Source organism: Perissodus microlepis, chromosome 11 (genome assembly GCF_051167445.1).
Source record: "Perissodus microlepis isolate ML-2025 ecotype Zambia chromosome 11, ASM5116744v1, whole genome shotgun sequence".
Lineage (NCBI taxonomy): Eukaryota > Metazoa > Chordata > Actinopteri > Cichliformes > Cichlidae > Perissodus > Perissodus microlepis.
Window position 1 is genome coordinate 29808707 of NC_140471.1, and position 14600 is coordinate 29823306.

General features: G+C 39.2%; 1 protein-coding gene across 1 annotated transcript in view; it reads right to left on the reverse strand.

Moving 5' to 3' along the window:
* Positions 1-2571: 2571 nt before the first annotated feature.
* sh3bp5b (SH3-domain binding protein 5b (BTK-associated)) overlaps positions 2572-14600 on the reverse strand; it is a 35056-nt gene continuing 23027 nt past the window's right edge. The window contains exons 4-9 of the mRNA XM_084944004.1: positions 11793-11957; positions 11344-11474; positions 8082-8124; positions 7280-7499; positions 5110-5469; positions 2572-4263 (exon numbers count right to left, since the gene is read on the reverse strand). Coding sequence (XP_084800130.1) covers positions 4040-4263; positions 5110-5469; positions 7280-7499; positions 8082-8124; positions 11344-11474; positions 11793-11957 — 1143 coding nt within the window. The 3' untranslated portion in view covers positions 2572-4039. The remainder of the gene's footprint in view (positions 4264-5109; positions 5470-7279; positions 7500-8081; positions 8125-11343; positions 11475-11792; positions 11958-14600) is intronic.

Sequence of the window (14600 nt, forward strand, 5' to 3'; positions counted from 1 at the left end):
TTCTGTCTGTGCTCTTTTTCAATTATTTGTGCAGATAATCACAAGTACGACACATTATCTACCTCTGAAGCCAGTGTGATATTCAGATAACAGTATTTCTAGCCACAGCAATCCTGTACTGAAGTAAAACAGAAGTAATCATGTCAGCTATAGAGGTGTGCTAATGACATGTTCAACTATCAGCCTTATGATAACCTAACCCTGACAGAGACACTTCAAGCCCTCCCCCACATCTGACTGAGCCATGATTGCATGTAGCTGACATAAACACTGGATCCAGTGCTAGAGGGATAAGTCAGACATCTAGTGTTAAATTAAAAGGTAAGCCAGCCATATCAGTCTTGATCATCTGTGTGGCAATCTGACCGTAAAATCCTTTGATCCTTTTTATTTAAAAAAAAAAAAAAAATCCAACTGTGAAAATCATCACGAAAGAGCGGTCGGATGAAGCGGAGCCAGTTCAGCTTCTGAAGAATTTGCTGACATGAAAGCTGTGAGGTGAGCCGGTTATCTTACTTTTATCATACCAGTCATTAGGTTTGTTTGTTCTATTTGTATTCAAATTTCATTGAAATGTGCAGTTGTTTAGACATTACTGACCCCGTGCTGCGATTGGACAAGAAAAAAGGTAAGTTCTCATAATCTTTTTTTTAGTGATTTCTGTTAAAAATCTGTGTTATTAATTCATTTTTTTAAACAAGGTATATGAAGTAGAGGAGAGATGAAAAATGATGAATTATGTTAGTGTGCAATAATCAGGCTTAGGTGTAATTTTCTTTGTGTGGCAATAATTCATTTTAGTCTTTTTCATTGACAGTTTGGTGCTCAGTTTTTGTAGTTTTCTGTTTGTTCACCACCACAGTGTGTTTCAAATCACAGAATCAACATGTGAGTAAAGTGCAGACTTAAAGCTTTAATTCAAAGTGTTTAATACAAGTATTTCATTAACTTGGAATTACAGCTGTAATCCATTTTCAGAAGCTTAAAAGTAATTGGACAGTTAATAAAATTCTAGCTTCATGCTCAGGTGAGGCCTGTTGTGCTTCTAACAGCACATCTCTCACAGTGTCTTTACACATCCTTAGAATTAGAGGATGTGATGATGGCAACACCATGACAAGACAAAAAGGTTAATGTGATGTTGTTGTGTGTGTGACTACACTAACAGGAAAAAAAGGCAAAAGGTCAGTGTTAAAGTGCAAACATGAAGACAGGCATGGGAAAACACTGAAAAGAAATTAAAAGGGCTGACCGGGCTGCTCAAAGCTCATGTCACATGTGACCCTGATAAATGCCAACATGTCAGCGTGGAAATTTTAAACTTCACAAGTTGCCTCCAAAGAAGTCTATCTGCACATTTAGTTATACGTGCTTTAAGATTTGGAAAATGTGTACTTTTCTTAAGATCCTTACAAAATAGTTTAAAGTCGAACGTATGTTAAAACCCTACATGTTCTCACTTTAAACATTTAATACGGTCTCTTTGTTCTGTTAACAGGAGCTAAAATATTCTATTGTTCATCTTGCTAAACCTTCAGGCAAAGAAACAATAACCTAAACAATAAGTGGTGGTAGTGTCCTCACTAAGCTCTGTTCTTTTTCTCTGAATCCTGATCACTTTACAGCTATCCCTCACTGCCTGTTCAGAAGACACCACTGGCAAGTGTAATATATCTAACTGCACATAATAGTCAGATCATTCCTTAAAATAACTGACACATCAGGAACAAGCAAAGGGGCATGCCATACAAATCTCCCTCTACACCAAATCAGAGCTCAACATCAGACTCAACAGGTTTACCCCTGTTTCTGTAACAGTACAAAACTGTCATTGAGGGAAAAGTGGAAGAACAGACTGATTAATGTTGGGCTCTAAGTCACCTGTGTCTCTAAAGACTGTAACAGGAACTTTCTGACCCCAATCAGCTAGTGGCTCATTGGCTTCTGTTATGTAAGGACCATGTCCTCGAGAAGATCCCTCTGAAGTTAAGATGGGCAGAGACTGGGACACCAAAAAAAATTAGAACTTGAGTCTGCCCTGGTGAGACGTAAAGGACTACTTTCCCACCCACTAACTGCCTATCACCAACTAGCTCTTAGTCTTGACCCTAGGCTTCATGCGTTGTATGAGGTGCGTGTTAAACGTACTTGCCCTGGTTAAACTCCAGCCCTTGCATCTCAGTTACACTTCTGTGTACGTAATACACAAAGGCGTAATCCTGTGATGAACAAAAAAAGACTAAAAACAATCCAGCAGCACCTGGGTGGACTGTGTCACTAATGCCTACAGGGTGGGTAATCCAAAAAAGCACCAGGTTAAATAGCTTTACAACAGCCTAACCATGTAGTGTCATCACTAAACCTTTGTCTGTCTCAACAATTCCACCAAGCATGGAAACGCTGATACTCAGCGAACAGGCCCGAGGACAACAGTTATTCTTAAAAAAAAAAAACCTACCAACTGGTGTTGAGGGCCCTCCTGTAACGTAATGCTAAGAAACTAAGGAGAAGACCTAATTTTGTTACACGTGACTCCACCTTCAACAAAAGAGGGAGTGCCTGCAAGTATAATAAGCATTAACTGTTTTATTTAGATAAGATGAACAGAAAAGTCAGTAAATCAGTGCTGTGATGGATGCATGGATGAGAAGAAAGTCAATGTCCATCAGTTCAGGAGCCTGCCTGCCACATGGAGGGGAGGAACGAGGGAGGTCAGGTCAGTCTTTTATATCCTTGAGGCCACAATCAGCTCGACCCCACAAACCAAACCTGTATTAATGAGGACCGATTATACACATTTCCAACACCATATTTCTATTCTTGGACTCCACTACAGTAGATTTTCTGATTCACAGTTCAAAATAATCCTTATTTATCTTATACTAGACTTTGATTCATCCACTCACCCTTCTCCCCACATTTATGCAATCTTTCTTCTGATTGGCTGCCTCTAGTAGAGAAAAGATTTAAACTGCAAGTGGGTGGAGCCTTAGTGCTCACACACAGATCCATCTGCCTGAGACGACCTTACAACCTCCCGATGATATCACTACAGAAGAGAAAAAAAAGTGGGCACATCTTTTTTTTTTTTCCTTCTTTTCCAGAACCTTGACTTTAATCTCAGAATTCTAGAAAAGAAGAAAAAAAAAGACGTGCCCACTATTTTTTTTTTCCAGTGGCCCTAATTCTCTTCCATATATCACACTGACACAAGTAGAAAAAAAATTATCTGAAAGGGAGGGTTTAAAGTAGCTCAAGCCTGAGCTTTTGGTTCACAGGGAATACTTCTGCTTATGGTGAACTCAATCATCATTCACCTCATTTTCAGCTCAGGGGAAAGTATGGGGAACGTTTCTGTGCATATAATTGAGACACTTTGGTTTTGTCACCATGCTTCGGTTTCAAATTTAATTATATTTGCAGTTTATGTGGAAAATAAACAATTTTAAAACAGTCGAATCTAAACTCAGACACGTCACATACACAATCTCGAAATTACAACATAGTTCTAAACAAATACAGGAGCACATGTCAGACTAGTTATTTATTTAGCTTTAGCATTTCCACACTTGTTTTCACTGTTGCGCCACGCAGAACTTCTTCCTGCGTAGTATACAGAACGTCATTAACAGTAACAAGTTCACTTTTACGAGTTGTTTAATAGAGCAGGTTTCAGATGCACGCAGTTAGTGTACATTTGCTTTTGTGAGACGCATTTTCAGCTTTTAGTGAAAAAAAAGAAAGAACATAACAATTCTATACCTTTCACCACCCTTAACAAAAACATTGCCAACATAACAGTGCTCTTTATATGTAATACATGAGTTCAAAAGGTGCCGTGTCCTTCAGAAAGGGAAATCACAGATGTATATTTACAAAGCTAATATACACTAACTATGACATTCAAAGTTTCTCTTTGACCACAAAGACTGGCAATGGAGTGCAGCAGTGGCAGCTAGCTTACAAACAGCTCACACCAATTTGGTTCAAAATGAGTCAAGGGCGAGTCAAACTCCTTTCAACATTCTCTTTTTGTTCTTCACACTCCTTTGACCAGGACCACAGTTTGCCCGGGCTCAGGCTTCTGGGAAAGGCTGTCTGTGTTTTTGGTGTTGTCGGCTCGTGGGCGTCGCAGGTTCAGAAAGCTGAAGCGTGCTTCCAGGCTGAAGCTCTTCTTGGTGCTGGATGTCAAGCTGATGTTGTTGTTGCCATTGCTGGTTGGAGCATTGTCTAGATTTCCCTCTGAACCTTCAGCCCGGTCACCTGAGGCAAAGGAGGAGGTGGTCAGTGAACATGAAATGTTTTGTTCTTTAACATAATTTTTAAAAGCAGGCAATTTCTTTTTAAACCAACAAAGTGCTGATTAAATGTGTCCTTTTATAGAAAATACTGTTCTCTGTTGCAAAGCGTGTTAAAGTAAGTTTGTTCATTTTAAAACCTTTTCTCTAAGACAAAAATAACAGAGGAAAAACTTGACCGAAAGCTGGACAGATACATTAACAAATCTCCAAAATTTTTATTAAGGGTCACTAAAGTTATGTGAATCATTTCCTCTCTGCAGGACAATATGCAGATGAATATTTCTCTGCAGGTGAGGCACTCGCCTCGCTGTCACTTTGACTAATAGTCATGTTTGCTTGAGCAGGTGTGAGCCACGCAGGGAGGAGGAGACTGTGTGTTACCAACAATAGATTCTTAAATATCATCCATCACACTTCCATTTAACTTTCACTGCCTTCTGTGTGCAAATACACACAAATGGAGTCACCCATGAAACAAACCTTTCATTGCCGTCTGTGACTTTTTCCTTATCTGAATGATGTTTTTAAAATAAAAAAAAAACAAAAAAAACAAAAACTATATCTACAGTGGAGTTAGGTTATCGACACTGGGTTAAATTAGCATTTTCTCCATTAACAGGCTCAGTTATCGCATATTACCATATCAATGACCACTTTTGAATTTTAAATAGAGAAACTGAAAGCTGGAGGGACCTTCTGATATCAGCAGGAGCTGATTTATGATGGTGCATTAGTGCATCATGGGTTTGCATCTTCAGTTTCTGCAAGCTTCACGGGGTTAAACCGGATTTTCTCTCTCATCACTCACCTCTCTCTATATCACATTCAGGTGATGAAGCGCCGCTGCACTCGCTGCGAGGCCCGAGCACCGGCGAGATGAGGCCGAAGTCAGACAGCGACACGGTGCTGGGAAGGTCAAGACTGCAGGGCCTGGACAGAGGAGCCGGGGAGGACGCGGAGGAGGAGGTGGATGGAGTGGGGGACGGGGAGGCAGAGGAGGAGGACATGTAGGAGGAAGACGAGGAGGAGCTGGCGAAGGGGCAGGGTGACAGCTCCTCTTGCGGGCTGCTGGGAGACGAACCCAGGCTGCAGGTGGAATGAGTCTCAGAGTCTTCAGACATGATGCCGCCTCCTCCACACGGGTCGTCATCAAAACACACTGATGCCACTGTAGCAGAGGGAGAGGAATAGAAGAGTGGGAGGGAGGCAGAGGCACAAGAAGGCAATTAGCAAAAAGAAAATGAGAAAAAGGAATGAAGAAGAGATGCCGGTGAAAGGACAGATGAAAGAAGGAGGGCGAGATGAGAATAGGGAGGTTTTTATAAGATGGAAGGAAGAAAATGACAAGGGTAAAGGAGAAAGAGTTGTGGAACAGAGGGTGGAAGGGTGGAGGATGATGATGAAGACAAAAAGGTATGGAGGAATTATGACAAGGAAAGAAGAAGGGAAAGGTGGAGAAGTGTGTGTGTGTGACCGAACAGATATAAATAGAAGTGAGAGGACTCATCTGTCACATCATATTCACACAAAGTGTTACATCTTCCTGGCATAAATCAAAGTACATGAATGCAAAATTAGTAAACTTTAATTTCAGTCACGCATCAGTGTCTCTCTGGACTGAACTGCTGTTACTATGGTAACACCATTAAAAGTACCGAACAGTTAAAACTTATATTTCCTATGCCGCTTCCTAATATCTTGTTTTGTCCCATCATCGGTCACAAACCCACCAAACTGCTTTTTGTCAAACAATTTATGTGATTTATTACTGCAGCAGAACAGAGTGTGAGTTTGGCATCAAAGCTGTGAGCTTATCACCTTCTCAAAATATGTAACACATGAAATCGATAAGTCTATACATCTCCCTAGAGCGTACAGATAAAACTAGGGTGGTGGCAGGGTTATAATACCAGGCTGCGGCACTGACATTATCACACAGAGAGACGGGTGAGATTTCACAGCTCGAATAAACCACCACATTGAGAGGCTGTGCTTAGTATATGACTCAGTGAAGCATTAGCTGCCTGCCCGACCTAGCTCCAGGTTTTACTTAATTCAGATTATAGCTGCCTAAAATTGAACAACCTAGCAAATAATAACATGCAACAATTAACTTGCTGTTGATTGGCCATTTTTAGAGCAAAAACTAAACCAGATTGTACCTTTTGTAGAAACTAGTGACAACCTGTGAGGCCTATTTTAAGGGTTGGAATAACTTTCTATCCTTGCTCACATATGAAATTTGCTATTGTGCATTGCTTAGAGCTAACAGTTGGTCTCTAATGGCCAGTCTCCTGGGAATAGGAGGTTTACTGACTGCATAGGTAACTACACACAACTGGTAACCTAATTCAGTTGTATAGACAACCCTCTGATATATTTACCAGCCCCTAATATGGCAATCAGCATCATTCTTCCCTCTAGTAGCTCATCTAAAAATTAAAGGTTTAACTGAAGACCTACAAATCACTAAATTTATTGACCTTCTGTGGTCTCACTACATCACTGCTGGTCTCCTCTGTGTGGATGGATCTTTAGAGTAAGAGTTAGATTTTGTTAAATAGACAGTTATTGCATCCCACAGATACCCTCTGATAGAGCATGCTTATTAACACATAAGACCTAGGTGTGATTTCCTTGTCTGTCATGTTTTCAAAGTTTCTCAGTTGTCTTTAACACTAAGTGCTGCTAAATGGCAACAAGACTCCAACGAAATCTCATTACAGCAATCGCTGACATTTAGAGAGGCACCAAAGTGAGCAGCTGATGCTGCACGGATCGACAGAGCAAAAACATGGAAACGTTTAACCTTTTACTAATTAGCCTTTGAATCATCTGAAGTGTCCAGAGAATCATTTGAGTCGTGCTGAAGTGTGCAGAGACACGCAGTTCAACATTTGCAGTGAGTCCACGTAACCAGCATCTTTGACAGACTCATGAGATGAAGTGAAGGACAGGAAGACTGTTTTTGTACTCACTGGACACTCCGTCCGAGTCCATCTTAAAGTTGGAGATGTCGTCCCCAGAAATGCTGCTCCCCTCAGCGCCAACGCCGCGTCCCCGGGGGCCTATGGCAGAGGTACGCCGTCGCTCATGGATCTCATCGGAAATCATCTCCAGGTTCTTGAGAGCTGTCTTGTATTCGCCTTTTGCCTGAAACAGCTTGACCTGCCTCTCATCCACAGTCTTCTTCAGGTTCTGGGGGAAAAATAAATAGGTGATTTTGGGTCAGTCTACAGAAAGACGAAAATTTGGAGTGTTGTTTCTCTGTGCTAAGGAAGGTCTGACAATTCAGATCTTTGATGCTCAGAGGTGGAAGCTTTGTATTCTGCTGTCGACTAGAATTAGAGCTGACTACAGCTGCTGTCCTCTCCAAAGGAGAAACACACAAACATTTTAGAACCACCTCATGAAAGTTTAATATATTTAAATGCAAAGACTTTTAATGTAGTTTCCTCCATGTCCTGCAGAAGACACTGCATCAGTAATGTTGATTTTTGTCTCATGCTAATTAGATGGCATAAAACAAAGCATGATGCACTTTCTCCCTAACAATGCTAACAGCTGCGGTTTCTAATCAAGTTTGGGAATAAACAGCTTTAATCTGATTAAACCCTCAAGCACGGGTTGATCTACATTCAATTAAAAAAAAGAAAAAGTCACTGCAGTTTCTGGTCAAGCTGTTTAACCCTGTATCAGGATCTGACAGTGTCTAAAGAAACAATAAAACAGAACAGAGGAGGTAAGTGGTCTGTAAAAGCACAACAGTGGGTCACATACCTCCAGCTGCAGATAGTACTTCGCCTTCATCTCAAAGTAGGGCCTGTGAAGGAGGAGGAGGAGCAGAGGTCAGGACAGACAGAACGTGTGGGGAAAAACAGACTAACCTAGAAAAGACCGGTACCCACATCATCACCATGGCAACCCAGCAAAGGAAAGGGAGATAAAGGGGGCTGTGATGTTGGATGAGCGAACGATGCAAAATGGATTAACACCCTGCTGAGGCAACACACGGCAAGGCTGCAGCTGATAATTCAGTTAGAAGATTCCAGCTTTAATAATCGGAGCTGGAACTTCACTGATCGAGCAACAACGACTAGATCATGTGACAAGAAAGACATTGTTTTAAACTCTTCCAAAAAAGATTGCAGCAGCTCTTTTTGGTGCCGTTTAGGGTAAACATCAACAACAGAGCAACCTTTATTTTTTATGTGTATGCTCATTTTGATAGGTACTCAGATTCTTGAAATAGTAAGTAAAATGATTACATAAAATAGCTTGTATTAGAGAAAAATAACAACTTACACTGAGTGAAAGTGCAAATGGTGGAGGACTAAATGCACAAGCCTGCCTTTGTGTTAGTAATGAGTTAAGTGGAGTATCTGTATTTGAGTTCCTCTGTAATTCTGCACCGTTCCTGCTGCGAGTTACAGTATGCACATCGTGATAAAAACGGGGAAACTTTGTAGACTATTGTCTTTAATTCTGGGAATTAGCCACTGATAAAGCCCCATGCTATCTTTTGATAAACTGTGGAATGTAAAGCACCAAACACAGACCATGGATTTCATATCCAGTATGCCCAAGAGAAACAATTACAGCAAGAAAAATCTGTTTCAGTGTTCACGTGGGAACTAGATAATTGTTTTGGGAAACTCGACTGAATGTAAATCTGATGGTTCTGTCTTGTAAGCAAACTCTGGATCTAAAATTCAACAAGTACTTGTGTCTGTCAAGCAAAATGGATGAGAGATGGTGAGAGTTTACTTTCTTCCTCCTTCTTTCTTTGGTGGTTTTTGAGTAGTTGTTGCTGTCGATTTAGTCATAAATAGGGAGGGTGAATGGGACAAAAGGTTTATAACAGTTACAAAAAAACCCCAATAAAACAGTTGTGAAACTTTTGGAATTACCAGAAATTCATCTAAACCTAAATTACAGACAAACAGAGACTAGAAAAAGTTAAGTGAAACTATGTGCTAGCGATTTCTCTAACAAATACTTCAAATCGATGTTTGAATTGCAGTGATGAGAAAGGAAGTATGGCTTACAAAAGGTACACTTCCCTACAAAAAGTACAAAAACTGCTCTTGGTAGTAGATGGTCCTTCCTGTTCTAGATCTTTGTGCAGAAGAAGATGCCTCAAATGCAAATTCACATATTGCAGAATTTAATGAAATACAGTGAGAGACAGTGGGAGTTGGAGGCTGACACAGACAAAAACAGCCTCTCTGAATGATAAGATATGAGACTTAAGGGGGATCTTATGCAACTTTGCAATTCTTCAACTAAAGTTTTATTTGAGGTTGAAGCCTCGAAGCTCAAATGTACTTTTTCCCTACACAGCAAACTAAACTCCAAAGGTGTTTGCAGCATGTTAGTATAAGCAGCAGCTCTCATCTGTGTGGTTTTAATGATAGAGGATTTAAGTTTGTAAGGCTCATATGTATCATTGGATGAAATTAAGTCATTTTTTGAAGGTAAATAAAAAAAACTTGTGTTTAAAAGGTTTTTTTTCATTTGCAAAAACCTGAAAAGGCCTTTTTACAATTTTCTTGGATACCCTTAAGTTATGAGGTGTGTATTCGACAAATCAGACCAGCAATTAATAGCAGTTCTAGTATATAATGGGCAAATTACTTCTATCGATTGCATTTTTCAGTAATAGATATTTTGAATGTAACATTCACATTAAAATATGTGGAGCTTAACTCTGGTGGATCATTTGTATTTTTTCCCCTTCATATTTTGAACTGAAGCTGAACAGCCATCTGCCAAAGTGCAGCGCTGGTAAAAAAAAAAAAAAAAAAAAAAAAAATCTTTCCCCTTGAGAAATTATTTCGTTTTAGGGTAAAATAAGGTGGAATTCTGGCAATTCTGAGCAACATTTCAAACATTTCAGATTGCCAGCTGCAACCTTTATCATGTGATACCATAGAACCCATGACTGTGCTACATTTAGCCAGACTTCCCCTTTAACACCTGACTTTTGTATTAATATTAAAAGAAACACGTTCAGTGCGGCTGGAAATGAAAGTTTCTCTACGTCACAGAGTTTCTGCATGGAAAGAAGTGTAACCTGGCAGTGATGCTTTTACAGAAAACTGAAGCAAAACAAAGCAGGTTTGAACAGCTGCGTTTGAGGGGCAGATCTGTTGTTAGCACATAATTTCCATTGTTTAATTTGAGGTTCTATATGCAAGATATTTCAACTCATCGAACACTAAAATAGCAGCTACAGTCTCGTGTTGTGGTTCTGTTTTCCACATGGCATACATGACAATTGACTGCAGAAAATCTGCCCAATATCTTGAAAGTTTTACTCAGAGTTCTCTAGTGTGTCCATAAGTGAGACTCTATGGTCGTGACTAAATATTAATAGGGCTAATTAAAAAAACTAAAACAGGATGCTGAACATTTGGCTCACACAGTCTGCTTTAGAAGTTCTGCATCTCAGCACCTCACTGAGTCCAAATGCTCATCCACCAAAAGACAAAATAACCAAATACAAATCAGCTACAAAATAGGTCTGATTATGTGTAAATATTAAGCTTAATAAGGGTATTTGTTTGTTATATGGTTATATGGTTTTCATATGTACTCATTTTCAGTCATATCAACTATAATAACAGGAAATTAACTAGGCATATCATTATTTTCTGCCATATTTTTCAAGTAGCCTATATTTGACAACAGCATATTAAAACTGGAAGTATGGCCACCCCTACGAAAAAATTCTGGAGGCGTCCCTGCATCAAATTTTTGCTCACAAATCTGTTAGATTCATGCACGATGGGCAAAATGATAAAATGCGATCATTTTTCTTTCAATTGAAGTTAATTTGTTTGATTTGTAAATGTGTTAAAAAGTTTTGAGATCACTTATTTGACAAATAACAATTTCAGAAGCAAAAAATAAAAAAAATGAATGTAGCAATATATTATTGCCTTTTTCCCCCCAAACAGTGGCTCTAAAACTCCCCAAACAGAAGTAGATAAGTTAAGAGACTTTTACTGTGTGCCATTAAATTCCGTTCAGCTCTTACTTTGACTTGTTGATGGTGCGTTTGAGTTTTTTCTCCAGCTGCTTCATGCGTCCAGTCGCTGCTGTATATTTTGCTGCCGTCTCTTTATGGACCAGCTCACTTTTCGTCTTTGTGTGCTCTGCCTCCATAACCTGCAACAGCCAATCAGAATTCAGTGTCATCCAATATTTCGGTTCAGTATCTTAGAAATGGTCCACGAACCCTGTTTTTTGTTTTTTTTTTCCCCACACATTTTATGAAATATTTGCATAAATGAAAAATACAAAAAAAAGATTTTGCAGGTCGCAGCGCTCCATAATCAGTGGGCATCATAACTGGTGTAGATGGACCATTAACAATAAGTTAATTTAGTTTAAGTGTTATTTTTCCTGTTGACAGAAAACTAGCAAATAAACCCAAAATAATATTCAGTTTTTGAAGAAGAGATTCCCACTTTTCCCCCTCCTCACCCGCTGGGTGGCATGGTTCAGCATCTCCTGCCAGGCGGAGTCAAACTGCCGGCTGTCCTCCTCCAGGAGCCTCTGCTCGGCCAGGGAGATGGTTTCCTTTGCTGCCTGCAGAACCTCAGTGGCTCTCTGAAAGTCCTGGGTGGCCTTCTGGGCCTCCAGCTGGGCCTGGGAGATGGAAAGATTGGATACAGTTTTTAAATTCTTGTTTTTTGGTTTCAACTGACTTTAGCAGATTTTAAGGTTTTATAGACACAGTTTTCATGTTCTCTGAGCAACTCTTACAATTACCCATGTCCTATAAATGTTTTCTTGGTGCCATAATAAACTTGTGCTTGTTGCTTCCTGAGGAAAACAATCAACATGCATTGCCTCTATGGCTACAGAGCTTTAAGGCTGCCCTGTTACCATTAAGGGCTAGAAGCACCCAGGCCAGTCAAGTCAGGGGTCAAACAAGTTGATCACCTGGTGCCAATATTAACTTCATTTACAAAACACACTACATTTCTATGTGTGTTTGTTAGCAGCTTTAATTTAATAATAAACATAATATTGATTTAGAAAAAAAGAAGCATTATTGAGTTATGAAACTTCAGCTGTAACACAATAAGCACTCGTCTGTTTCTAAAATGACCAATTTGTTTTCTTCTCTTTAGCAACTGCTATAACTACCAGGCCCTTTAGATTTTTAAGATATGTTTTTATTGAGTTAAAATCAGGAGAACCTAATTTTAAAATAAAATAAACCTTCAGTTCTTCTGAATTCTTAAAGTATTGTAATTTCATATAAACGCCAATCTATTTACACTGTTTAAAAAAGAAAGAAAAAAAGAAAAGAAATCTCAGACTTGTAAACACCAAATTTTTTTAAGAAAAAAATGTTTTTTTGTTATCTTTTAGTTCGTTTTGCAGGGTTTGTATAAAAGCACCTTAAGGCAACTGCTGTTGTAATTTGACGCTATAGAAGTAAAATTCAATTGAATGTGAGAAGTGGCAAGATGACCACTAAGCACTAAGCCCCTCCCCAGTCCCAAAAAAAACCCAACTTAAATACAGTCAAATGTGTCCAAGAAAGAAAAACAACATAGAAAAAGAAGAACCCCAAAGAATGCCTTCAGCCTACACCTAGCAGCAATTATTAAAAACAAGCTTTGAGGCATATGTGATGTTTTGTGCATTGCTTCATATTTTATGTGTAAAAAAATAAATAAATAAATAAAAGTGACTACTTCCAACAACAACACAGCTCTCTGTTGCGTCAGAAACACCATTTGCGTAATCCAGGCAAAGTTGTACAGCTGAGACTACAAACTGCTGTTACAAACAAGATAAGACTGTTACCATGTTCACAGTGTGCATGAGTGTGAATCCACAATCGGTGCAACATGTGCTCCTTGTGGATAAACGCTGCAGTGGTTTGACAAGGTCTGCGTGTCACATTGAATCAGTTCATGTGACTGGTGAAGGCACACAGGAGCCGAGCTGGACACTACACAGCACATCAGTTATCACTGTCAGCAGTAAATGTTTAGTTTTATGTTAGAAACTCAGAGCAGTGAACATCTTTACCAGTGTCCTTCAATCTGTTTTGCATCCTGCTGAGAGAATTTTTGGAAATTCTTCTGAAAATTATTCCCGATAATATAAATTTATTATCATATTTTATTATTTAAAAGGATTTCTCATCTAAAATGCAGTGAAGTGAGCACATTCAAATCAGTTAGCTGACCAAACAACCAACAGATATTCAGTTTACTGTTATAGAAGACTGAGCAAAAGATGGTATCGATACATTTTAAAAATTGGAAGAAAAACGGTAAAATCAGCCAGATCATAAAAATAATACTGAGTTCATGTATTCACAAATATCAGTCTCTACCTGTGAATAAAAGTGATGTATGAACAGTCTACATAATTTTCTGTGTCAATGGACAGAAGTTTGAGACATTTTGACTCTAATCTGGTGAGGCTGAAAGCCCGTCTGTGTCCTCTGCTTTCTGCCGGTCTTATCAGCTGCTGTCAGCTCTGCCTGAACACATCAGCAGCATTTAACTCAGTGCTATGCAGGCCAATAAAAGCTATACAGAGAGACAATAAAGGCTCAGAGCTGCTGCAGCCTTGACACTGCAACACTCCATTTCTCTCCAGCTAGTTTATCTACACAACAGCTACATGAGGGATCCCACTGTTTGCATCTATGTGAGCAAGAGATACAGAAACATGACGAACACACAAGATGAATCCTTTTTAAGGGAACGCCTGAAAAGTCAACATTTCATGGATGAAATGTTGAAAGCAGACTTTCAGACACTTTTGAAGGACATACTCTTTTATCCTTGAGCCATTTGGGTACATACAAACACTAACATAAAATACAAAATGCAGACCCCTTGGCTACAAATCTGACTATGGACGATTTTTTAAATGGTAACTTTACAATGGCCTCGTTACCTATAAAGGATTTGTCTACTGCTCAGGTGTTATTAGGGAAAGTCAAGGAGACACCTCAAAATGATCTGTAGGGTACTAAATCCACCTTAAAGCAAAATAATTTCAAATCACAGTGTGAAATTTCACTGTCACTCAATGCTGCACTGATATTTAAGATATATTAATAAAATAGAAAAAAAAAAATACTGTGTCTGCTGCTTTAGAACGCTCCAAATAAATGTCCCACCCGTCTGTCCTGAAACAAAGTCTTTGAAAATGACTAGAACACCCAGATTAGTGTTACTTTGTTAGGCTCAGAGTGTTGACTGAACGAAGTATTAATAACGTCGTATTTAAAACTCTTTGGTTGCATTAAAACCA